Below are 26,672 nucleotides of genomic sequence, written 5' to 3'. Positions count from 1 at the left end.
AAAACTAAACAAGTTGTGTTCCAAATTTGAGGTTGATATCAAGCTTCCAGTAAGATTTTGTTTGGATGCCAGCAAAGCTAAACACGGAGGTTGGATTTGTGATTTGCTGTATAGCCTACAGTTTTTTTCTCTCAACTATTACATGCACACACACGATTTGCACACATACAAACCACACTCTGACATCCATATAACACTGGCACACAATTGATTTATCTAATTGGCTCTATAACAGAAAACAGGAATAAAGCGAGTATTTGAAAATTGCACCATCTGGTAAATAATATTTTTAATTTTGAAGCCTTGTCAACCGAATGAAATCGTTTTTAATTGGTTTCAATGGGGACATCTTTCTCCTTAAGGTCCTAAGTGTAACTATTTTGTGTTCCTATAGTATAAAATAGATTTATTAAAGGAAATAGGGGTGAAATAGTAAAATTCCAATTAAAATACACACTTGTGCCAACAGCTGGCATAAACACGATACAGATACAAATGATATAAAATAACAAAAATGACCATAAGGACACTCAAGAGTTAGTTAAATTAGGACATTGACAGATAGGCCTATGTCAGTGCAAGTTGCTTTAAGTTAAGACAGCTCAAACAAGTAGCTTATTTTAGTCTCAGAATAGGGTTTAAGCCTTGTCTGTGGAATGAACATAATTTTTTTTAAAGATAGGCTACTGCCACCAAAAGGTGTGAAATTAACCACAGCACACTTATTAATGACCACTTGTCACAATTCCATATGAAAAGATATGCAGAAGTAGGCTACAAAAGTTCTTAATGGACACTTAAGAGTGTAATGATCATTTTAAGTTTATTAAGTAAAAAGTTAATCGGGATTGTTTCTGAATTCCCAGGAAGTGGGACTATTCAACCTTACACATTCAAAGGCAGGGCAGCAAAAGATGCAGTGAAATAATCAATAATATAGTTGCTTATGTGGCCCTTCTCAGTCAAGCATTCCTCTGTTTTCTCCGCACAGGTGAACTGAACAGCAGCATGTTTGTTTGGCCGGTCCCTCCTCCTCCTCCGTCATGCTGCTTTGCCCCCCATCCCCCTCCCATTGGCTGCCAGCCGTCTAAACAGCTCCAGCTGCAATCCCCGCTGCCGCTGCTGCAACGAGCTGCCGGCTATTAGATCACCTCATCCCGCACAGCCTCTGCCTCCACCGGTCTGCAAGCTCACGGACCATTGCCAACACATCCATTATGACGGGCGTCGCGGCTGCCTCCTTTTTCTCCAACGTTTGCCGGTTTGGCGGATGCGGGCTGCACTTCGAGTCCCTGGCCGAGCTCATCGTTCATATCGAAGATAACCACATCGGTGAGTAGCGCTCCGCTTTTGGCCTGCTGTCCCGCTAACCAGTCGCTCTCAAGCGGCGAGAAGGCGCGTCTGTGCGCTGAGCATTTGGCTGGGTTGTATGCTGTGACGAGCTAATTCACTTGCATGAACTCGCTGCAAATGTAATAACATTAGCATTGACTCAGTTTAATTAAGTGTCGATAGACAGTCATAATCAGGTTTCAGCGACGGGTGCACGGTTACTATACGCTGCTCTGTTTAGATCTAGGCCTGGTTGTACGTGTGGCAAGCTGTTTTAACATGTGTTGCTTGAAATAACTAGCAGTGTTAGTATTTTGAGGGGTTTCAATAGTCATAATTATGAATAATTATAATTTGTGGTATTACTAATTTATAGATTGGCTACTATTACTTTACTCCAGAAGTGAATATGTATTCAATTGAATATGTAACAGTACTATCTGTTCCAGTTTTCTAGTACTAATTAAATGGACATTATTTACTAGTACCTATCAATCAAACTTTATTAAACGGTATTCTAGCTAAATAGTTGCTGATATGTATTCTTTGAAATGGTATACATATGAATATTAACTATATAAATAAATCGAATGAATATTTAAAGTTGCATTCCGTAGCTTTTTTTAGGTTAAAAATGATCCAAAATAAATTTGAGCAAGTACAAAAACTGAACAAAAACTGCTCAAAACTATCTGCTTGCCTTAGCTCGATACAAAACAATAAGCTTGTAATAATGTTTTTAATTCCATTGATAAATAAAGAAGGTGTCTCGGCTAATTCACAATCACCAGTGACACTTGGAGATTCACTCATTGTAAAATGCAAAAGATTTCGGACTTCGGAGTGGCTACAGAAAAAAAGAGACTGCCACCTGGCCCATGCGAAAACAAGGATAAATATCTGAAGGGCATTAAATGTAGTCATGCAATGCTGATGTTGTTAACATTAACAATTTGAGAACAAAGTATAATTTGCACAGTTTGATGTGATATGATAAGTGATTGTTAGATTTAATCAGCGTGATTTACTGCAATGCTTTTTTTCCCTTTGTTGGTCAGAACAAAAGTGAATGTTACTTACTTGTTCAGTTGACATTTTCCGGTAAAAATACTTATGTTTGTCATACTTCCAAAAAGTAAAATCTGTGATTCTGAATGACAGTATCAACACCGCTCGGTGACTGACAGCCGCACATTCTCCTCAAAACATTGGATTCATCCGCGCTGTGCCCTGCCGAGGCACAACCCACGTAAAGTTGATAATTCTGCGAATAACTGCAGTTGCAGATTTCAAACAGAGATGGCGACAAAGAGGAAAAACTACAGACTGCCGCTTTAAAAGACAATACGCTTATTTCACGCAGCCGTTATTTTGAAATTGAAAGCGAGGCTCCGGTGGGAAGAAAACCGGAAGTGTCGCCTTTAATCATAGGAGAGTCGCAAATGCGATGGTGTATTGTTGTGTTTAATGTACGAATTAGTTATTCTAAAAATGTACATGCATTTCTTTCATACTTTAGACTACATACAGTGAAAATCATTTATAATTTTTTTTTTTTCAGAAAGTAAAAAAAGAAGCAGGAACGAACTAGATCTACATATCCTATATTGGATATTAACATCCAATAGTGTAAATAGCGGCAGCAGCTTCAGGTTGGTAGTCCAAGGCATTGTTGTTTATCTGTACTTCCGGGGTTCTTCCCACCGGAGCCTCGCTTTCGAATTTAAAATAACGGCTGCATGAAATAAGCGTATTCCGGCCAAAAATGAACCTACGGCTAAATAACACATGGGTACCGAGTCAACCGTTCTCTGGGATGCGTTTTCATGATAATCGAATATACCCAGTTTTAACTTTAGTTTTAGTTTAACCACAGATTAGCTTATAACACTAGTGTATGGGGCATAGAATAAGTAAAAATAAAAATCGCTAGTTAATACCACTAACAAGGCTCAAAATAGCCCCACACTATCACGGTAGCATAAATGAGGGTCCCTACCTGGAAATCGAAGCATTGAGAACTTTGTAAGTGTACAGACAGTTTAATAAGAAGATACTTTATAAAGACAGTAAACTTCGCGAATTCAAGCAGGAGCCATCTTTGGAAATGGTGGATAGTCACAGTTCAGATCATGAAGCATGGCGTTCGTGGTTCGACTGGTCGAGACTGTTTTCCAAAGATGGCTAATCTGTGGTTAAACTAAAACTAAGTCAAACTGGGTACATTCGATTATCATGAAAACGCATCCCAGAGAACGGTCGACTCTGTACCCTTGTGTTATTTAGCCCTAGGTTAATTTTTGTTCGGAATTGTCCTTTAACCACAAATTCTAATAGAATTTAATAGCAAAGTTTTGCAATTTATTACCAATAACAATGGAATAGATACATGTGACTATTGGGGTGATGACTAGTAGCAACAGAATAAAATGTATGTAATAGATGTAGTAATATATGTTGTAATGATCACTAATTGAATAAAGTCACTATTGGAAAAATAAAAATGTATACATAATGTATATGCCTGTTGCGCTAATCAATATATAGACTCAGCGCACAATATATGAACATGATGACCCTGCTAATTTTTGGTGACATGAAATATTGCCCATTATGTTTACCTAAAAATTAATGTCCCCAACATTTTGCAGATGGCGCTGCCTCTGTCATCTTATCTGCTGTTCTTCAGAGCTGATATTGACAGGTGAAAAGAAAGCCGTCATTGGAGACCAGGGGTGGTAAAAGTACTCAAAAATTATACTTGAGTAAAAGTATATATACCTAAATAAAAAATGACTCCAGTAAAAGTAGAAAGTCCTCCATTCAAACATCACTTGAGTAAAAGTACAAAAGTATCCGATTTAAAACGTACTTAAGTACCGAAAGTAAAAAGTAAATATTCAAACTGTAAATATCAATAATTAAACATTGCATATCACTCCCAAAACAATTGATCTGTTTTAATTGAACAAATTATTAGATACTGCAATTAAGAATTTGTTAGATTTGCAATCAGTCAAGAGACAATGAAGCACCTTGCATCAATTCTAAACAATTTCATTAAGTTTAGTGACAGGATATTATGGTGCAATGACTGGTAGGCCATTCTTTGATACAAATTTTACAATTTCAATTAAATTATTGTGGTTTGATTCCGAACTTGATTCAATAGATTCATTTTGATAAATATTTGGTACAGTAGATGCATGTTAATTTTTAAATTAAGAAAATCTCACCTAATTCTGTAAACATAGGCTACAGAGAGCCCTGTCAGCTGGTATTATTATATGTTAAAAATACATGTGATTTTTATTATAATAACAACTTTATAATATTTTAATGATATAAATAAAAATATAATAAATATATAGTGCACATTTAACAAAATACTAATTTATACTAATATTACATATATTATAAAATACAAATTTTTCTAGCCAACTAACATACTATGGTCATTAAATGTTTTTTTTTTTTTTCCTGGGGTAAATGTAACGTAATGTGACATTGTTCTCCAGCTGTTTTATTGACCTCTATCCGCAGTTGAAAAACACTGATTTATTGATATTATATATAAGGTATATACATTTTGGTAAGTTGTACTGTATCTTTCAACATAGGCTACCTATTATTGTTCATTTGTGTTTATTTACAATTAACTAGTAGTAAAGAGATTAACGGCACCCCATAGCAGGCGCTAGCTATCTGTCACGTCACATTTAAAAGCTCCAAAACGGTATTTATTGTTTGAATTTCATAATAAAATTGACAGAATCTGAGAGCTGAGAATTTGTTCCATATCAAAAGTAACCTACTCTGTCTTGTCTGTCGGTGTCAGTGTCCTCTTTGCTTCGCTTGAGAAAATCTCTCTGCGTGAGAAAATGGATGTGTGTCGTGAGAGCGTGTGGAAAGTGTCAATTGCGTGAGTCTCACACTGAATGAGTGAGAGTTGGCAGCTCTGCAATAGACATGTTCCATAACATTAGCTGCATTAAACAGAAGATCTGCAAGATACAGTGTAAGCGGGAATCTCTGGGTCATTGCTGGGCAGAGCTGCACCTTCACCTGTTTCTGCGGTCATCTTCCACAATGGCGAACTGACTGCTATGTGAGCGTATGCTGGCAAAGAGCTTGTGCGTTCTTTTTTTCAAAATAAAACCAAGTTTTTATTGGTTTGGAAAGCCAGTGTAATAAATACTTGGAGCAGGCATGGGGAAATGTAACTGAGTAAAAAGTAAACTTTGTCTTCAATATTGTAGTGGAGTAAGAGTAAAAGTAGATGCAAATAAAAAATACTCAAGTAAAGTACAGATCCCCGAAAAAAATACTTAAGTAAAGTAACGAAGTATTTCTACTTCGATACTTACCACCACTGTTGGAGACATTATAGTGTTTTCCTGAAATCTTCAGCCAGTTTGGAAGAATAAGTTCAAATGCACTTGGTTTCTGCACTGTTCTAGTGTTAAATTAAACTTGACAGTAGAGATGCACCGATTGATCGGCTGGTGACGGGAATTGGCCGATTTTCACGTGATCGGCCATGACCATGACCGGCCATGAAAGGTTAGTCTGACATATTCAGATTTTATGCCGGTCAAATGCACTCGGGCGGCGTATGATTAACATCGCGCAACATCAGTATCACACGTGCACACATGTTGGAAACCTCGTGAATTATGGCCATTTCACACCGCAAGCGTGAGCAGCGCGTGTTTTTTTTTTTTCGGCTTGCATGTAAATCAATGAGTGCATTCACACCGGGAGCGGGAGCAGCGCGTGAGCGTTGAGCAGGAGTGTCGCGTGAGCAGCAGTGAAGCGGGGGTTTCGGCGCAGAGTCTATTTTTGCTGCGCTGCTCGCAATCAATTTAAGTGAAAGCACACTTTTGATGGACAAAATAAATATGATTTCACACCAAAAGTGCCCGGAATGCACAGAATTTGCATGTCTGGTGTGTTTTAACAAGAACTGTAGTAGGCTATGTCAAAAATGAAAATGAAGACTCAAAAATATTTATTGAAAATGTACCCATTTAAACTTGTTTTTATTATTTCCCAATCTTTTCCCTGCACTTGCTCCACTTGCCCGAGCTTAGCGGTCGTTTAGCCTGGCTGGACATGTGGCAGATGAGAGAAGAACTGTTTGCGAAATAAAACTTGCCATTGATGTACAAGTGATTGCAATAGGCCTGTGTGTGTGTGTTTTGAGAAATATTTTTATACTGCAAGGCTATATTTATTTTATTTTTATTTGTTATATATTGTTTTATTGCCATTACCTGTTTTCATAAAGAAGTTTAGTTTGCTAAATATATCAATTTTTTTTAGTTGGATATTGGATGTGAAAAGAAATGGTTCTTCCATAACACTGCACTTTAGATGTGTGTGAATTTCCCACACCAGGAGTAATTTATATAGTTCTATTTTATATCGATTATCTGTTCAAAAAATGTTCTATGCAAAATGTTCTATTAAAGAGTAGATAGAAAATAAATATTTGTGTGTCCTGTAAAGTGGTTAGAAAAAATGAAATCGGAATCGGCTAAAATCGGTATCGCAGGTCTAACTCAATGAAAAATCGGAAATCGGAATCGGCCAAGAAAAATTTTAATCAGTGCATCTCTACTTGACAGCGCTTAATAATGGTGCACGTTCACAGCTATCATTAAAGGGATGGTGTAGCAATGTTCAGGGAAGAAGGAGGCGGGAACCGGCGAACAATCAAATGAACTTCATTTAAAATAAAACAAACAAACAAAAATACCGCCAGCAGCCCCTTGCGGACGACTGCTGCCTAAAATAAAATACAAATACAAAAACACAACACCACTAAAATACAGGCCTGTTCCTCTCTCGATCATCAACGTCGTCGCTCCTCCTTTATGCTTCCGCTCCTCCGTGAGAGATGCGAGACCGGTGTGCTTCACAGGTGCTGCTCATTAGCAATCGCACCACCGGCCTCGCCACGTTCTCTCACGTCCCTCGGCCGTCCTGTTCGCCACAGATAGTTCACCCAAAAATGAAAATTCAGATTTCATCAAAAATATCTTAATTCGTATTCTGAAGATGAACGAAGGTCTTACGGGGTTGGAACAACATGAGGGTGAGTAATTACTGACAGAATTTTCATTTTTGGGTGAACTAACGCTTTAAAGGGGTGGTTGATTGCGATTTCACTTTTTTCATTTTAAATAGTGTGTAATGTTGCTGTTGGTGCATGAACGGTATCTGCAAAGTTGCTGCGCTGAAAGTTCAACGTAAGCAGAGATATCGTTTTTTAAAAATCAGGAAGTTAAATGCCTACAAAAACGACTCGAATGGGACTACAACGAGATACTTCCCGGGTTTTATATGTAACTAACCCATAAATCTACATCAACCCTCCCTCCGGAATATGCAAAAAAGGGGGCATGGCCGAAGAGGAAGAGTAGTGGAGAGCTGTAACCATGCCGTCGAAAGTGTGTTAGTTTCACCCAGCTGTCAGGTCTTCTGTGTTCGGGCTTCCTACGGACGCTGTAGTTCGTCAACAATGGGTACAATTTATGTTTGATTATGTTCCAGAATATTACAATCGTAATTTAGCTCTCTGTGCTGCGCATTTTACGGAAGACAGCTTCCAGAATCTCCACAAATTCAATGCCGGATTCAACAAGAAACTGTTACTAATGCATGAAGCAGTTCCAACTTTAAAACCAGCAGTTGTTGGGCCACAAACTGTAAGTAAGACTTAATCATTTTAAATGTATTTGCATGTATAATTTTAGACGTAATGTTTTAGTTTTTATCAAGGACGTAAACAAATGCCAGCGCTGGCTTTAGTAGCCAGTTAGTTATGCTATTTCGTGTGTCTATGACAAACGTGTACAAACATTTTGGACCTGAATTTGCAATTATGTACTAATTTTGTAAATGTATTTTCCATGTATACTTTATGACGTAATTTTTCGATTTGATCAAGAACGTAAACCAATGCCAACGCTGTTTGTTTATAGTAGCCGGTTAGTTTCAATGCTATTTTGTGTGTGTATAAGACAAACGTGTTTAAAGTTCAAAAAATTGTATGTAATCGCAACAGCAAACTTCAGCTGCTGTTATCAGATGTTTTCACGTTCTGTTGGCATTTTAACATAGTTGCCACATGTACACCTAAAGAAAACGATACACCGAGTAAACTTAAGTTTTGTGAATAGATAAACGGTTGTTCATTATATCGATAAAACAATAACTTTAAAAAACGGTATTACTCATCATTTATTCAGTTATATTAAATATTTAATCAGGAGAAAACCATATCTCAAAAGCTAACAAGCAGCAGTAGCATTTTCAAGTAACAGCGTATTGAAATTCTTATATAATAATAATAGAATAGAATAATAATAATACACAAATGTACCATTCAGAAACGTTTTGTAGGAGTCGTGTTTGGGGAGGTTCTGCTTGACTCTCTTCATTGCCACTTTCTGGGTCTGATTCTGGCTCAAACTGATACAGCAGTATTGACACCATTATTTACATTTGACCGGAGCACATGCAACTTTCGTTCGTAAAGGTAATGGGCGTGAAGTTTCCGGACAACGTGCACTACGCAGTTTAGCCAATTGCAACACACCGGCTAACCAATCTGAGCCCATTGCCTGTTTCTGAGGGAGTGGTTTCATGGAATCAGGAAGTCAACCGGTCGTTCAAATGACAGAGGAGAAAGCGGCTTACAATAAAGGTGAAATTTATGAAAAATAAGGCTTTAAAAAAACCCCCACAAAGACATGTTATATTGCACCCCATAAACACAATCATGCAAAGAAAAAAAGCAGTAAACCACCCCTTTAAGGCCATTTCACACAGGATGAGGCAGTCTCAAGTGTCTTGTTCATTTTCACAGAGAATGTGTTTTTGCATTCCACTGCAATGTTTTTCTATGTAAAGATGCGCTAGACAGACATGTTTGACCATTTGGCTTGTGTCTTTGGCAGCATCTCGTGCAAGACGCTGGGTTATAAGCATGCGGTTAAGAAACTCAAGTTAAAATAAGTTCAACTATTGAAAAACACGCCTCTTGAAGAATAGATTTAGCAGCAGAAATGTCCTGTTGTTGAGGCATCTGTGCCTTTGTTCATGACATATGACTACTAAGTAGGGTTTGTGTTTTTCAGCAATAATGTACACCCTTAGTTTACTGAGAAAAGAAGGTCAGGGAAACATCTGAAGATGAAAAATCTTAATATAAGTGTCATTTGTTCATTTTGTGTTTGTTTTTTTCTACTTGTTACTTTGCACTTTTTTAAAGTAAAGGTTTATTCACGTTTTTTATTTAGGATATTACATTTTTTGACACTTCAATTAAAGTTTCTAAATATTCTTAAGAAGTAAACTTTCATTGTCATTTGAAAGTGTGTTGGCCAAATTGCATTATTATGCAGTTATATTATGATATAATCATATAATCCCTGGCATACAATGGTCTTAAAATTACAATAATATCGTTTATCGCAGTTATTTCTGGGACAATATATCGGCCAACAAAAAGTAGTTATCGTGACCGGCCTATAAATGTATGCTAGTAAAAATAAATGTAAAAATGGCTTGCCATGTCTATCGTAATTAGTTTTTGCTGTGGAGAGCCTTTGTTTATGCTAATGTTGTGTATTCAAGCTGTCTGTTAACTTCCACTGGAATGATTCTCTGTTTAGGTGCTTAACAGTTGCGTGAAGATTTACATACAACATTTTTTATTTTTTTATTAATCCCACGCTAGCAATCACTATATTTAACAGAATTAACTTTAGGTTTAAGCGGTGTGCACTCCAAAACTTGGGACACTGAAAAGAAAATTCAACCCACTAAAATTAAAAATAAAGTGATGCCAAAGTTACCACTTTGAATCTAATTATTGATGTAGAAATTCAAATTGAAACTCGTATAAGTTTTATAGAAGAAAGCACATATAGTTGTTATAACATGATGGTGAAAAAGTTTTGTCTCAACATCAATGCAAGGAGTAATGTTAAATATATATTGTCTATGGTAATTATTGTTTTAGTATTCAGTGACCTTACTAATACCCCTATAAGATCTTTCTTAAAATAATATTTGTATGCACTGCTAATCTGTGGTGGAAAAATGCATGTTTATATTTAGCAGATATGTCGTTTTTTTATTGTTGTTTTGAGGGCTGTGTCACACTTGTCTCCATAGTGACTGGCTGCAGACGTCACAATGGAAGGCCTCTGTCAGAATGAAACAGACCTGCACCCCACTCTGTGTCTGTCACTGTAGCCTCATAAAAGATCAGCTGGCCTGATTTCCCTCAGGGGTCACAGATCTGACATTTGGGGTTAGGGATTTGATCTCAGAGCTCTTGTTTAAATGAGCACAACAATGAGAGACCCCTAGCCTTCCACAAAGATCATTAATACTGCTAATCAATAATAATCCTATTGAGTGGAAACCCCATGCTGTGGCTTGGTTTGGCAGTTTGCCAGTCATGAAGAAGATTGTTACATTTTAAATTCAAAATTGAATGTGATTGTCATGATGATAACATTATAACTTTAAATCCTTGTGCAGCACCTTTATGCTTGAGTTAGTGCTAGTTTGTTCTTCACTGTTGGTGTTGGGAGATTAATATGAAAGCCTGACTGAGACAACCTATATTTTAGATATGCAGCTGCCACATAGAGCAGCACTGTCTACATCTCCTGAATTGCATCCCATGATTGTCTTCAAATCCTTTCTTTCATCGCTTCAGGAAACCGCACACACGTTACAAATTAAGTGTTAGTTATGGCAGGTCATTGCTTATAATTTTACTGATATAAATGCATACAAATGGTGAATTGATAAAATATCTACAAACAATTTTAAAACAAGGTTGTTTGTAAATGAACTTTGAGTGAGTTTTGATCTTAAAGGTGTTCTAAGCAATGTCACGCGTTTTTTAGGCCAAAACATTTTTTGTCACATACAGCAAACATCTCCTCACTATCCGCTAGCTGCCTGTCCACTGAACACACTGTAAAAAACGCGGTCTCTGCAGACACCACAGGCTCCACAAACGGCAACAAAAACAAACTGGGCCAACCCGCACCACGAAACATAACAAACTTTTCCAGATTCTTCGTTTATCCTCGTAAACGAAGAATTTATTATCTTTATATACATGTGACGGGTAGGTCCACGGAGGCTTCCATGTCGTTCCGCCATCTTGAAAACTATGATAGCAGAGAGGTTTAAAAAGTACTAGGCCAACGCGTTTCCACAACGCGTTTTTGTTCAGAGCCAGCGTCACGTAACTGAAAGCATCAGAAATGGAGGAGCAGAGCAGTCAGAGGCGCTTGTCACTGCCCCGGCAAGTTTAAAAGGCTGCATAATGCACTGTTATTTTTTACCATACGGACCATACGAGCCTCAAGGCTGATTTATACTTATATACATTTATATTTATACTTCTGCGTCGAACCTACGCCGGAGCCTCTACGCCGTAGACTACGCATTGGTTTTAATTTATACTTCTGCGTCGTTGTCCGCGTTGACGTACGCAAAAGGAGCATGTGAAACCTGAGGAGCGGTTTGAGCAGACCAATCACAGCGCTTGCGTCCGCGTAGAATTGACGCGTTGTTACATTTTTGGAGAGGTGCACGTCAGGGTACGCCTAAAGGTTACGCGCGCTACACACAGTCTACGACGTAGCTACGGCGTAAGTTCGACACAGAAGTATAAATTGGGCTTCAGGAGAAGAAATCCTCGTCGCCAAAAAAATCCAAAATTGAACGTAAAAGGAATCGTGACCGGAGATTACAAAAAACAAGAGTCGTTAATGCAGGAGAAATCAAATCAATCAAAATCAAAATCGTCGCTGAAGTTGCCTGCTTTCTTCTCGACAGGTAGGTTAAGTCATATTACAGTCTTAAGTACATGCTTTTTTTCATTGCCTGGTTGTGTACTTATTATAGACAGTAGAGCATTTATAGTTAAAAAATGAACAGGCTCTTTAATGAATAGCAGCTATTGAGTAATGTAGAAGGTGCTAAAAACAAGGTTTGTAAGTTTACTTTTTGTAACCTAGAAATTCGATAAGAATATATTTTAATAGAGCATATGATTGTTCTTGCATTGTTTGTCATAGCTTTTTGGTACATAACAGCTACCGTAGCTGCAACACGCATTTGAAAAAGCGAGGCATTGGAGAGCAAAATTCGTTTGAATGCAAAATACAATTTCACCGCTAGATGGGAGAAATTCCTACACAATGTCCCTTTAAGAATCTTTTCTTGTTACACTAAGTACTGCAATTTGATTTTGCAATGTTGTTTCTTGCTTGTCTTGTTTGACTTCCATATGATATTGTTTGTAATTGAATGTTTTTACAATCAAAGTGAATGGTGTTTTTGTGCATTTTCATTCTTTTTGTTATCAAGTGGACTGTAGACATTGTTAAATAATTAGATGTTTTTTCAGATTGACCAGTTATCTGTGGGCTACAGTTTCATGCAGTCATTCTTTCTTGACGCGTTGAGGGAATACAAAGTTACATGAACTTATGTAATATTGCCTCCTTGTGGTAAAATTGTGGTGTTTTTACCACATGACATGCAGGAGAAACGTTTGCAGACTGTCAGATCTGTGCACTTAAATGATGTAGCCTAACCGAGCAGGAGCTGTCATGTTGCCCCAAATAGAAAACTAAATTATATATTTGCTTTATTGACATATGGTTTGAATAAAATATATGGATAATTTGACATGAGTATCAAAGCTTCCTCAAAACACAGCTGTGCGGTTTGATACTGGTCAGGGTGAGTTTGAGAAAGACACGCATGCATACAAACAAACACAGAAAGAGAAAGTTCATTGGGTATATCTGTGTTAGTTGCCTAGGCCGAAAGGAATTTTGCATTATGTCATACCCTCCTCGTGTCAGTGAGATGGTCCTCCGGGTATTCAGACATGTATTTTGGTAAGTTGCTGTTTAGTGTTGTGACAGTGGAAAATTGTTCAGACATGCCCGTCTCATTTCCTCTCTATTGTATTTTCATGTCGTAGGTAACAGGTGACCTAACTCTAAACAACCGAGAGCAGTACAGCTTGTGATTTTTGTCGTCTCTTAAAGGGGACGGGGACCTCTATTATGCCCCTTTTTCCAAGATGTAATATAAGTCTCAGTTGTCCCCAGAATGTGTCTGAAGTTTCAGCTCAAATTACCCCACAGATCATTTATTATACCATGTTGTAAATTATACCCTTTAAGCTGACTACAATCGGCAATTTTATTTAATTTTTTATATTAAAAATGGGAACAAAGAAGTAAATTACAAACAATAGGACAAATACAATAGAAGAAATATACAAATTAAATACACTTTTTAAGTTAATAAACTTAAAAGTGTATTTATATTCAATTTCGGTATTATTTTTTACTACATTATTAAGTTAATAATTAAGTAAAAAATAATACCGAAATTGAAATATTAAAATGTAAAAATAAAACACTGTATAGTCTTCACTGTATGAATTAAATATAAATTGATTAATATTAAAGATAAAAAAGTGATTCAGTCAAAAGCAGCGAGTGTTTTTATTTATTAACATTAATGAAACGGATGGCAACAGTTTATGAGGTTGCTGTCCCTTATGAATGAATGCACGGATATAGTTACACATCTGATTTTCTCCCATTTGTTTTCGTTCGCGTATGACATAACATACTCCGTTTACACTGAATACTCCACATTCCACAATATGTGCATTTTGACATAATTGTGTGTGTAGCTGTGAAAGATGACTGAATTCAAGATCTCATGCATGTGAAAGAAATCTGTGCGCATACTTCAGCTGTGTGTCTTTAAGTAGTACTGCGAAGTTATAGAAGTCTAACACTTTAGAAAATCGATTTGTGACATTTGTGAATCGATGCAAATCGATAGAATTGTGATTCACATATGAATACATATTTTTTCCCCCACACCCTTTTGGTTATCTCTAACGCGGTCACTCTCACGTTACATTGCAGTTCTTCATCATCATAAAAGATTATTATCTGCATACGTTTTAAAGCAGTATCAGTCTAAACTTCTGATATATAATTTTCGGAGCACACACATCCGAAGGACACGCACAGAAAGCTGGATGTCAGACTGCACATCCTGTGAGTTTTAGACCAAGTTCTCTTTCTCGTCTTATTGTGCTTAAACTGTCAAATACGCAAGGTTATGTGAAAAACACACAAAGTTCACGTAGACACAGTTGGTTATGTCTGTGAACGTAAATGGCAAGTAAAGAAATCATATGTGTAAACTAAATCTGTGTATTAATGTGAAAGCAGCTTAATATACAGTATCTACTGCTATATATGCTGTTAATATGAATCAAACAACAAAAGAAAAAACGAAAATCACTCACTGCTCTTGATTGAATTAACTTTAGTAGCTTTAATAAGACTACATTTCTTACTTGAATGCTGCTGTTAAATGCTCTGACGAGAAGAAAAACATGGCGGACTGTGTACAGCTCATTCAGGGCATTTGTGACGTCAAAAAAGCAAGAATCTGCAAATGGCTTGTTCTGAGACTGCTTATGATTTATGGGTATTAAAAAAAGAGTGGGTGGATTTTTATCATTTTAGGGTGGTTGTGTACATACACTGCCGACACACATTTATGTTCAAACACCATGTAAAAGTGAATTTTCTATAAAAGGTCCCCTTTAATATTATCTGAGCATTGCGTCAATGCAGGTTACTAAGCATTTTCTGCTGACAGCGCAGCCATGGCAACAATGTAACTAAATTAAACTTTGGTGAAAGATGAAGGGTTTTAATAAAACACTGGAAGAGATAAGTAACAAAACATCAGCCCGAGCAATTTTTAATGGTCACCGCTAGCATAAACACAACTCTTTCACGAGTCACTAAACCATTTAAAGCTAAACCATAAATCAGGGCTGTTTGGAACTGTTTAAAGAAATTGTGCTCTTGCTACCCTAGCTTACTACGTTAAATGCTGTTATTTTCTTAATATAACACTAAATATAAAACCATAAGGAATTTGGAGTAGACAAAGTGAATTTTGAAATTTGGGCGTGTTTCTTTCAGTGACCAGAAGATGTCAGGCTTGTTACACAATAATTTGTTTGCCCTAGTAGCTCCAAAAAGTATGGAAAGGCTTGTTAATGTCCAAGTTTGATCATTTTGAGAGGCCCAATGAGTATATAACTAATAGCACAGTTCTCATATAGCTTTGAGGTTTGGTGATAAATAGTCATGGCACATCCATATAAGGTAAGTGTTGCATCTTTATTACTCAGTAGTATTGCTTCTGTTTACTGAGTGATAGTATGGTGAATATTTGGTCAATATGTTGTTCTTAATCATTTTCTGAAGTTATACAATGGATTTTGGGGCATCTGTCTGAAATAATAGTCGCAATATTTGCTATAGGCTTATAGTTTATGAAACTAATATCTTAATTCTGTTCATCTCTGTTTAGATCATTATGATTTAATTGTGTATGTGTGTGTGTGTGTGAGTAAGAGAAAGTGTTGCATTAAATTACTCCTCAGGCCTCTTTATGAGGCAATTAGTGAGATCCAGTGGAAAATCCATTATACCAGCTTTCCTAGTCCCACCCAAAACCCAGTGTGTGTTGGTCTGTATGTGCTGGTGAGCATGATTTGTGTGTGAATGCTTATGTTTTTGTTTCCTTTCTCCTATGTGTGCTCGTCCTTGAGCTTGCATGTGTTTGCGTGTACATACGGAAGTGTTTGGAGCGTTGTATCCTGCTGAGCTCCGAGAAGTGTAATTACAGCCTCGTTTAGAGTTCTCTCCATCCCCTCCTTCCCGCCTGTCTTCCCCTCCTCCCCCCTTCCCTCCATCCGGAGACCTGCTGCTCTCCAGCGCATTAAAACACTCCCCTGCTTTTTAATTAGCCGTCTGGAAAACAAACCCGGCATTCCTGCAACGCCGCTCCATGCCAGGCTCCTCTGACTTATGCACAGACTCACACTAACAGGAACACACATATTGCTTTCTGTTGGTTTTTGTGCTGTTCTCCACCACAGGGTGGCACATTTGCTCTTCTGGTGGTTTCAGCCCTCTTATAAAGATTCCAGCTAATCCAAAATGTTCTTACAAGGATGCATTTCCGTCTAATTTAGATCCACCTGATCCCATTTCAGTGTTCAGGACAGCAGTAAATAGCCCTGTGAGGTTTGATAGGAGAGGATTTAATGATATGGCTGTGAATAAAAGGCATGTTTATGGGAGAAAGTTCTTTAATGTCCTCACAAAGGGCCAAGTATTATTAGTCCTACATAAAAATTTCATAGGGATTTAATACTGGCCATGGCCCATTAAAATGCAATATTACTGCTACTGGTTGTGACGAGTGGTGCTTTCAACTCAAGTTCCTGCTGCCGTCGGATGGTTGTTGTTTGTACTGAATTATGACGGCCACTATTGAAAGTTTATGATTTTGCTAAATGTGAAAATTAACTCCGGGGCGTTCATTTTAAGAGGCACTGAATGTTAAGTGTGTGTGTGTGTGTTTTTTTTCTTCTGTATTTCCTTGCTACTTTTCCTGTGGAAAGACCTTGTGTGCCTCCATTTTCTTGGTGAGGGGAAATCATAAAATTGGAAAACATTAACTCTGCCCTCCCGTCACTGTTCTGCACCTGGCACACATAATTACACTTCCACCACGCATAATACCAGAATAAAGTTACGAAGATTTAAAGGAGCAGTTCTCACCCTCATGTTTTTGAAACCTGTATGAATGACTTCTTCCATGAAACACAAAGGAGATATTAATAGCAGAATTTCGAGCAGAAAACTTCTTCATAATGACAGTGAAAGTGAACCAAGGCTGCCAAGTACGATTTAAGTATGTTCCTTTAACAAATCTATCACACTACTTAAAATATAAATATATAGTAAAAGACTTGTAATATCGTAAAAAATGAAACGGTCAACTTTTAGGATTACTTTTATAATGCTTTTAATATATTAATCAGAACTTGACAACTCTGGGGTTCCATCCACTGTTTTTGTAATGAAAATGAGCAGCATAAACATTCTTCACAATGTTTCTTTTTATGTGCCATGAAAGAATGGAAGTCATACTAGTTTGGAATGACATGATTTCTTTTTATTGTCGCTCTCTAAACTCTTTGTTCAACTTTTCAACAAATCCCCATTATAAAATTGTGATGTTTTGCAAGGATGTCACTCTAGATAACATCTTGATCTCATCATCAATTTGTGACTCTAATTTGTGTAGGCCCTATCTTGTGTGAAAAGTTTAAGGGAAAATAAATATAGAATAGGGGAAAAAATGCTGATGTGTTGGTTAAACGAAAGATTCATGGTTAAAACTATACTTTCATACCAGTAGAGTAACTTTAGATAGATGGCACCCAGATAAGTATTTCCTATTTGTTGTATTTCATTTTAACCATTCAGTTGAATTTTTCACTTGTCTTTCATTTCTTAATTGCTAAATGTGAAGTATGTTTAAGATTTAAAGGGCACACCACACCAGCAGGTAAAATGATTCTGAAACACTAATAAACCACTGATGAAGACCACCTCAGTGGACCACCTGAGATACACAGATGTGTGTGTCCTCTTTATGAGGTGAGGAAGGCCTAATCCATGCACTGCCGACACCAGAAAGCACTCTGATGAGATTAAGGCAGAAGCAGACTCAGGTTGACTGGTTTCCTTTAAAGCTGTCAAGGAAACTTTGCTACTCTTCTATTTTTACCATTCATTTGTCTTTTGGGATTGAAGTCATGCTTATTACAGATTTTGTGAAATGTGACAGAGATAAAAAATATATTTATTCACATGCAAAATCTGACACATTCTACAAAGCATTAAGTGTGCGTAGAAGTTGCTCCATGTTAAAGGAGAATAATGGTTAAGTGAATATGCTGGAATGCTTTTAATGGCTTTGAGTAATACCTCATTTAGACATGTGGGACCTATTATATACACTGCCTGTTATACACAAATATAACTGTGCGCACACATGCCACGCAACCCATTTGAACGTGAAAAACCCTGCTTCTTTCTCCACATGGTCATTGAAACCTCTGTAAAATAATCGTGCAGAAAGTGCCAGCTTTCCAGTGTGCCAGTGTTTCTTTTTTCTCTTTGTGAGGTCTTCTGTGCACCATTTATGTTTTAATGAGCTCTAAGCAGCAATTAACATCCTACAATTCTCTCTCTCTCTCACTCACTCACTCACTCACTCACTCACTCACTCACTCACTCACTCACTCACTCACTCACTCACTCACACACACACACACACACACACACACACACACACACACACACACACACACACACACACACACACACACACACACACACACACACACACACACACACTCTATAAATAAGACACATACTGATCAGTCATCATAAGGGAGACTGCCACATGAGGGCAGTCTCAGGCCATGATACAGACTATGACCAGAAACACACACACACTTGGGAGAGGAAGATTTGAAGCATTGCCTGGTGTGCCTCAGGCACTGGAAGCTGCCTGCTGTCACAAGCAGAGTGGAAAAAGTGTGGTGATGATGGTTGTGGTGGGCCTGCAGGGCATTAGGGGTACTTGTTTGACTAAACATACAGTAAGCACAACACAAAATAATGTTTCAAGATGTGATCACCAATGTAATACTGCATACACAGTGTTTGCCTTGACCTATATGTGTACATCTTTAATTTCAGCTTTATCCTGTGTGTTTTACAGTGATATATGTTTTGTGTTTTCTCTCAGATACAGATCCCAGAGTTCTGGAGAGGCAGGAGCTGCAGCAGCCCACATACGTTGCTCTTAGCTACATTAATAGGTGTGTATATTGAAATATGTAGTATATACTAATTTGCTTAATAAAATATTGATAAAATTGTAATTATATTATAAATAAAATATTGATAAAATTGTAATTATATTATAAAATTAAAACTATATTATATTAATGTAACATTCAGAAGTTTGGGGTCAGTAAGATTTTTAAGAAATCAATACATTTATTCAGCAAGGGTGCATTGAATTGTGACAGTAGAGACATTCATAGTTACAAAATATTTCAATTTCAAATAAATGCTGATCGTAATTTATATTTATCAAAGAATCTTCAAAAAAGTTTCACCGTTTCCACAAAAAAACTAAGTTTTCAACTGTTTTCATCTTTTGTAATAAAAAGAAATGTTTCTTTAGCACTAAACCAGCGTATTAGAATGATTTCTGAAGGATCAAGTGCCAATGAAGACTAATGTAATGATGCTGAAAATTCAGCTTGGGCATCACAGGAATATTGAAGTATAGTCGATAACACTTTATTTTACAGTGTCCTTGTTACATATTTTACATGTAATTACCGTAGTAATAACAGTAAATTATGCATAGGTACATGCAATTAACCCTCAACCAAATCCTAATCCTACCCTAACCCTATAGTAAGTACATGTAGTTAATTAATATTACACTGTACTTAAATATTGAATTACACTGTAACAATGACACCTTAAAATAAAGTGTATCCGTATAGTCAAATATTTAAAATTGTAATATGTTTATTTAATTGTAATAATAATTACTGACATTTTTGTTCAAATAAATTTAGCCTTGGTGAGTATAAGTGACTTACAAACACATTCAAAATTTTTGCCGACCCTAAACTGGTAGTGTTGGGTGCATATATAAATTCAAAATAACATGTATATGCATCAAATATAAATAAATAAATGAAGCACATGGGAGTTTAGTACAGAAGGAGGCCATAGTATTTGACACCTACAATTGTAGTTTTTCTGTTTTGTATTAAAGATTTAAATCACTGCAATTCCATGAATATAGTCCTCAGGTTCACTAGTACCTGCACATTCAATCTCTTAATGTGGCTTATTGTTTGTTTGTTTTTTAGATTCATGACTGAAGCAGCCCGCAGAGAGCAAGAAACTCAGAAGAAGAAGGTCCAACCCAAAATTGCTATATCAGTCACGGGAGGTGTATCGCGTAACAGTACAGCGACGCCTCCGCGGCATAGCAACGGCAGCCTAACACCACCCGTCACCCCTCCCATCACACCCTCATCCTCCTTCCGCAGCAGCACACCTACAGGTTATTTGAGTTTGTGGGATTTTACATGATTATAAAGTTAGATTTATATATTAATATACACTAATATGAATATGCAATAACTGAATGTCAGTGTGCATGCCCTCAAAAGTTCCCATTGGTTTAAATCCAAACTTTTGGTGACATCCACACTTCCTGCACCTCAGCTGCTCCATTTCCTGTTTGTTTTATGCTGTTTAAATAAGCCAGTCATTATATCAGTTGATGCCTAGTGTCAGAAACATGTCCTAAATAGTAGACTGTCATTTAGTTTTAATTGCGCTGAATCTGATGCATAGTAAGTGGTATTTTAGAAATATTAAAGGGGTCATGGACTGCATTATTTAAAAATATTATGTTCTCTGAGGTCTACTTATAATGTAAGCAACATTTTATATAAAAAAAATCATAATTTATAAGTAATATGCTATGTTCTATGCAGTTTTTGACCCTTTCTTTAAAACACTCTCAGGCGTCCCCACCATTACACGTTTCTGATGTTGAAAAATGGCAACTGGTGAAATTCAGCCTTACATTGTAGATTGAGTTGCAGTTATAATTCACAAAGTATAACTTGCGGTGTTTCATGTAAACGAATTTATGAATGAATGTATCATCGTTTGTCTCACAGTTATTCTTTCATCATTTTTTCAGTAAAGTGAAAATAAAGTGAGTACATATCAAACGATCTGTATCGGACAAATCAATAGTGACACATGGTAAAAACATTGTTACTCTCACACACTTGTGAGTTGCGATATAACTGTCGAATCCAGATAGGGTAGTCTTTCTGAAAAGCCTGCGTCAAACTGTGTCTTGTTTGTAAAATGATGTGAACAAACGAACTGTCTGCAGAGGCAGTGTTTCGTTTCACTAGGATGTCATACTGAGACAAATCTGAAACGAGTCATTTTGACAGCTTGGTTTATATAAAAGCTGTTTTTAGACTAATGAGGTAGTTTTGATAAGAGGTAATTTTTACTATGACCTCTTAAGTTATATGTAAAAAGGTCAAAAAATATTTGATTCCTCAATTCATGACCCATTTAAGTCTGAACTGAACTGTGGCAATAAAAACACATTAGAACCCTAATGAAGAAACATTGGTTAATTGGAGCAAAGGGCACATTTACACTCTCAGTTCTCATTAGCTCTTTCATCAGCTAATATATGAAGCAAATAAATGACTAATTAAAGAGTTTAACTTTTTGGTGCGCCTCAGGCAGTGAGTGTGATGAGGAGGAAGTGGAGTATGAAGACTCTGACAGCGACGAGTCCTGGACTACAGAAAGTGCCATCAGCTCAGAGTCCATCCTCAGCTCCATGTGTATGAACGGAGGCGATGAGAAACCCTTCGCATGCCCTGTTCCAGGATGTAAGAAGAGATACAAGGTACTCCACTCACAACAATATACATACTGTATATATACTATATGGACAAAAGAATTGGGACACACTTGAATTTTGGCTTTTCAATCAGACCCATTGCCACAGGTTTATAAAATCAATCACCTAGCCATGCAATCTGTATTTACAAACATCAGTGAAAAAATAGGTTGTTCTGAAGAGCTCAGTGAATTCAAGCGTAGTAATATGACAGGATGTCACACTAACTCAGTCCATGAAATTTCATCCCTGGTAGATATTTGATGGTCAACTGCAAGTGGTATTATTGGAAAGTAGAAGCGTTTAGAAACAGCAGCAACTTATCCACGAATCAGAAGACCACGTAAAGTCACAGAGCGGGGTCACTGAGTGCTGAGGACATGGTGCGTAAAAGTTGCCAATGCTCTGATGATTCCATGTCTGAAGAGTTCTAAACATCCATGGCATTAATATCAGTACAAAAACTGTGGCGGGAGCTTCTAGGAATAGGTTTCAGTGGTTGGGCAAGGCTCCTTGCATCCAGTGAAGAGAAATCTTAAAATCCCCCTGTGGTGAAAATCAAGTTTTTAATGTTGTTTATATGTCTATGTGGTGTTTTTAATATGCTTTAAGACAAACCATATGCAAATTTATGTCAACACTATTGCTGAATATTTTCTAAAATTAAAACTGCAGCGTAAAAAAGACAGTCTCAAAAACGCGGTTTGAGATCGCTGGTGTTTCTGATGTCACAAACTACCTTGTAACCAATCACGTCAATGTGCCGGCAGGGGAGTCTCGAGAGATGTCAGGTTATCCCTGTATGTTTATTTGTTGATATGGAAAAATCGGTTAGATTTAGCAATATAGCGGGTGTATGATGCATATTACGATGTTATGAGGAACTATCTGCCTTTCTCCACTGACGTTTGAGTTGTTCAAAGCGTTTCTGATGATTATTTGAAGGCAGACTGAGATGGCGAACGGGAACATAGTTTGTGTAGCATTAGCAACACATTATAAACGGGAACATAGTTTGTGTAGCATTAGCAACACATTATAAGCTGTTTGATAACATAGTCAAACAAAAGGCTAATCATATAAATTACCGTTATGTGTCCGACGTTGTAAAGAGCGACACCATTGTGCGTTTACCTCAGTAAGTTGGCTGTGTGAATCTGTTAGCTGGCGTGAGTGGAGGGATAAGCTAATTAGCATATCCATAGTTCCGCATATACTAAATGAAGCAAGGGTGTCGAATTACATTCAAGCTATTTTAAGGCATGAAAAAAAAATTCACAGGAAAAAACCGTTTAAATATTTCCTTTTGGTGATCAAAGATGAGTTTTAAGGGATACAATGCTTGACTACAGGGGGAATTTAATGCTTCAGCATAGCTAGTCATTTTGGACAAAGCTATGCTTCCAACTTTGTGGGAACAGTTTGGGGAAGGCCCTTATCTATTCCAGAATGAGTGGTGCATAAAGACTTGGTTGGATGAGCTTGATGTGGAAGAACATGACTGGCCCGCACAGAGCCCTGACCTCAACCCCATCGAACACCTTTGGGATAAACTGGAACGGAGATTGCGAGCCAGACCTTCTCATCCAACATCAGTGCCTGACCTCACAAATGCTCTGTCTACTGGATGAATGGGCAAACCTTCCCACAGAAACACTCCATGGCAATGTGTTATGATCAGGTGTCCCAATACTTTAGTCCATATAGAGTGAGTGAGTGAGTGAGTGAGTGAGTGAGTGTGTGTGTGTATATACAGTAGTCAACATTGGAAGTGGATCAAAAAGTTCATCAAAGGTGTACTAAGACAAGAACGGGTATTGTTCAAAATTCATGTATAACTTTGATGAAAGGTAATCCACTACATTGTTTGATACCTTTAATAGTAGAAAACTGTAGTTTGTCACAATAAATGCCATTTAGATGGTCTCTTCCCATCTAAGTAAAGATGGGAAAGCTGCAGATGATTACACTAAATGTTCTTTAGTTCTGGAAAGTTCCTTAGGCTTGGTCTCATTTTCGCTTTTCCCTCTAACTTCTCTTTCTTCCAGAATGTGAATGGTATTAAGTACCATGCTAAAAACGGACACAGGACACAGATCCGTGTGAGAAAGCCCTTCAAGTGTCGCTGTGGGAAAAGCTATAAAACCTCTCAAGGCCTTAGACATCACACCATCAACTTCCACCCACCCCTGTGATACACACAGTCATTTTATGTTTACCTATTCATTATTTCATATACATTTCTGGATCATGTGAACTGGGATCAAATGCTGATTTCGTTATTTTTTTCATTCTTTTCTCTTTATGTGTGTGATTTTATATATGTATGTAGATATATTTGTACATTTGCACATTCCATGTATATCATTTCTTTTTTAAAGTATCCTTTATTTTTATTTAATTTTTAAGTGGCACAGCCACTGGTAAATGGAAATTACTCTGAAGATTAGGACAACAAACATTTGTTTCTGATTTTAAAGTCAATTCAGAGAAAATGGTTTTAAATCAGAAAAGAAGAGTTGAGAGATTCTAGGTAATTTCTTTTTGTTGTTCATCACACCTACTTCAAGTGAAAGCTACAGTAGGTACGTTGAAACGTGTACATATAAAATTATATAAAGACATTTATATATATTAGTAGCTAAGTTGTATTATCCAAATATTTTATTTTCCATTATATATTTTGCAGAACATTTATATTGTTTTATACAAGAACATTATCTCCTTTTTATGGACCATTTCATATTTTTATTTGCTTTGTAGAGAACCGTCTTTTATTGTCTGAATTGGAAGGACATTGATCTCAGGTCACAATACAGCTGCCAACTTTCTGACAAACAAACCAGGAAACCGGAGAAACTCACTTCCACCCACTTCGTTCCAGGACATTCCACACAATATCAAAATGGCTGACATTACGAAGTGTAAAGTTACCTTTCCAGAGTTTGTTTTGCATGCGGCTAGCATGAAGACAACACCTTCAGCGTAAAATTCAATTCTCTGCATGAGGCCTTTTCCAGACGACTGCTAGCAGCTATGTGACGTAGACATGGTTTCTGGCTCATGCATCTAGTTGTATTTGATTTCTGAGTAATATTTTATACCACGATCCCTGAATTAAATCACACTTTTGTTGAAGCCAACAATAATCGCATTGGAAATGCGGTACAACGTCAGCCTAAAGAGAGACAAAGGGCAGATTTATTCTGCCCTGTTACCCTGCTGACATACCAGCAGTGCAGAAGTGCCAAGTTATTCTTGTCCAACTGAAAAAGAAACATGGATGATCTGCCAAACACAACGGGTCACATCTGGCTATCCGGTTGGTGCCTGTTAGTGGAGGAGCCTTAAAGAGGACCTAAAATTCTGTTTGTGTACTCAGCCTTGCAGTATTTTTGTCAGTTTTTAGCTCGTAAGATCCTTATTTCGGTCGTTGCTGTTGATTCGTTTTTATTTTTGACCCATTTGGGACTGTCCTGGGGTTGTTTTTGTGTAAATGTATTTGTTAGCCCTCTGCTTGCCTTGTATTCTGGGCTTGCTAGCATGACACGACTTCCGGCTTAGCTGCTCTGCTGTCTCTTGGCTTGTAGTCTTACTGTTACAATCTTTGTTGTCAAAAGTATTAAATCTTTCTTTTATATTGTTACTGTTAGTATTACAGTTCGATAGTGCCAGATTCATAGCTACGCCGGAATATATTTTCTCAACTTTAATTCTTAAACGATTTTGCATCGGTCCTGTTGTCGGCCAAATAAAGCATACCACAGTTTACAGAAGTAAAATGTCTTTAACAACTTTTAAGAGCTTCAACTTTTGGTATAGAGAAGGACCAAGTAAGCTTTCCTATCCACTAATCTGTTTTTCTCGGTAAGGGTCGGTCAAATTAAACAACACGGACCAAAAATGGCACTGCCAAATCTCCAGATATGAAGCTTGGAAAAACAAGGTGCTGTTCATGGTACAGTGATGGTATCAGATTGTGTTACCATGGTTCTTTGATATGTATACCTTGGTATTTATATGGTACTTTAAGGTATTATCAGGGTACATGTCGAAAAACATGGTAATACATGGTACTTTTTTGTCAGAGGTGCTAAGATGGGACACAGAATTTAGAGTCGATATGGACAAAATGTTCCATGTTGTCCATATATTTGGTGTTAAATGGTCCCTGGGACCAGGATCTGTATTTAAACAGTAAAATTGTGGACTATATCCATGATTTTTTGGGGGGAGGTGGGGGGAGAGGCATAAAATTGAATGAATGGATAGTTTCTATAATTCAGATGCCAAAAACTGGAGCTAGGGAATGAAGCCTATCCGTGAGTGACTCATTGTTGATGACTCACTGTCCTGTTACTTTCCAATTCATCCAGTGTCATGTTTGTTTGTATGTGTGTATTTTTGGACGCTGTACCAGTAACCACATTTGTACCTCTTTTTGGCTACAGAGTCATTTGGTCTCAGCTTTGACACACAAACTAGAACTTGTTAAACATGATTTTACTGGATAGGATCTGTGTGATTCCTCACACCTACAATGTAGTAATGTGACTGAGATGCATTTATTTTGGAGGGAGTTTGATATACTACATATAGTGAATGTATTGTATTGCAAGTCTTTTGTAAAGTGCTTTTGAAATTATATTTTCGTACTGTATGTTTTTGTGGAAAATGTTTTGTGGAACCGAGGCAATTTGTATGCGAGATAATGTATAATGTGTGCGTGTTTGTGCGAGCGAGTGAGAGACTCTTTTGAGATGTCTTTATCCTTAAGCTGCAATGTAAACTTTAGGACAATGTTACAAAAATAAAGAAAAGCAAACAAG

General features: G+C 37.1%; 1 protein-coding gene across 1 annotated transcript; it reads left to right on the top strand.

The window, feature by feature from the left end:
* The first annotated feature begins 985 nt into the window (after positions 1-985).
* jazf1a (JAZF zinc finger 1a) lies at positions 986-26,672 on the top strand. The gene is made up of 5 exons (XM_077195489.1): positions 986-1,332; positions 19,114-19,186; positions 20,264-20,460; positions 21,680-21,849; positions 23,892-26,672. Exons 1-5 carry the CDS (start codon positions 1,218-1,220, stop codon positions 24,036-24,038), a joined length of 702 nt encoding a protein of 233 aa, XP_077051604.1. The 5' UTR covers positions 986-1,217; the 3' UTR covers positions 24,039-26,672.

Source organism: Siphateles boraxobius, unplaced genomic scaffold, assembly GCF_051911475.1.
Source record: "Siphateles boraxobius isolate OS27281-9 unplaced genomic scaffold, OSU_SipBor_1 33, whole genome shotgun sequence".
Classification (NCBI taxonomy): domain Eukaryota; kingdom Metazoa; phylum Chordata; class Actinopteri; order Cypriniformes; family Leuciscidae; genus Siphateles; species Siphateles boraxobius.
Note: the sequence above shows the minus strand (reverse complement) of the source record. Positions and strands in the feature narration are given on the sequence as shown.

Excerpts from the sequence above, each read along its gene's own strand:
- jazf1a (XM_077195489.1), top strand. The coding sequence starts at position 1,218 with ATGACGGGCGTCGCGGCTGCCTCCTTTTTCTCCAACGTTTGCCGGTTT. Across the intron at positions 1,333-19,113 it reads TATCGAAGATAACCACATCG|ATACAGATCCCAGAGTTCTG; the intron begins GTGAGTAGCGCT and ends GTTTTCTCTCAG. Across the intron at positions 20,461-21,679 it reads CCGCAGCAGCACACCTACAG|GCAGTGAGTGTGATGAGGAG; the intron begins GTTATTTGAGTT and ends GGTGCGCCTCAG.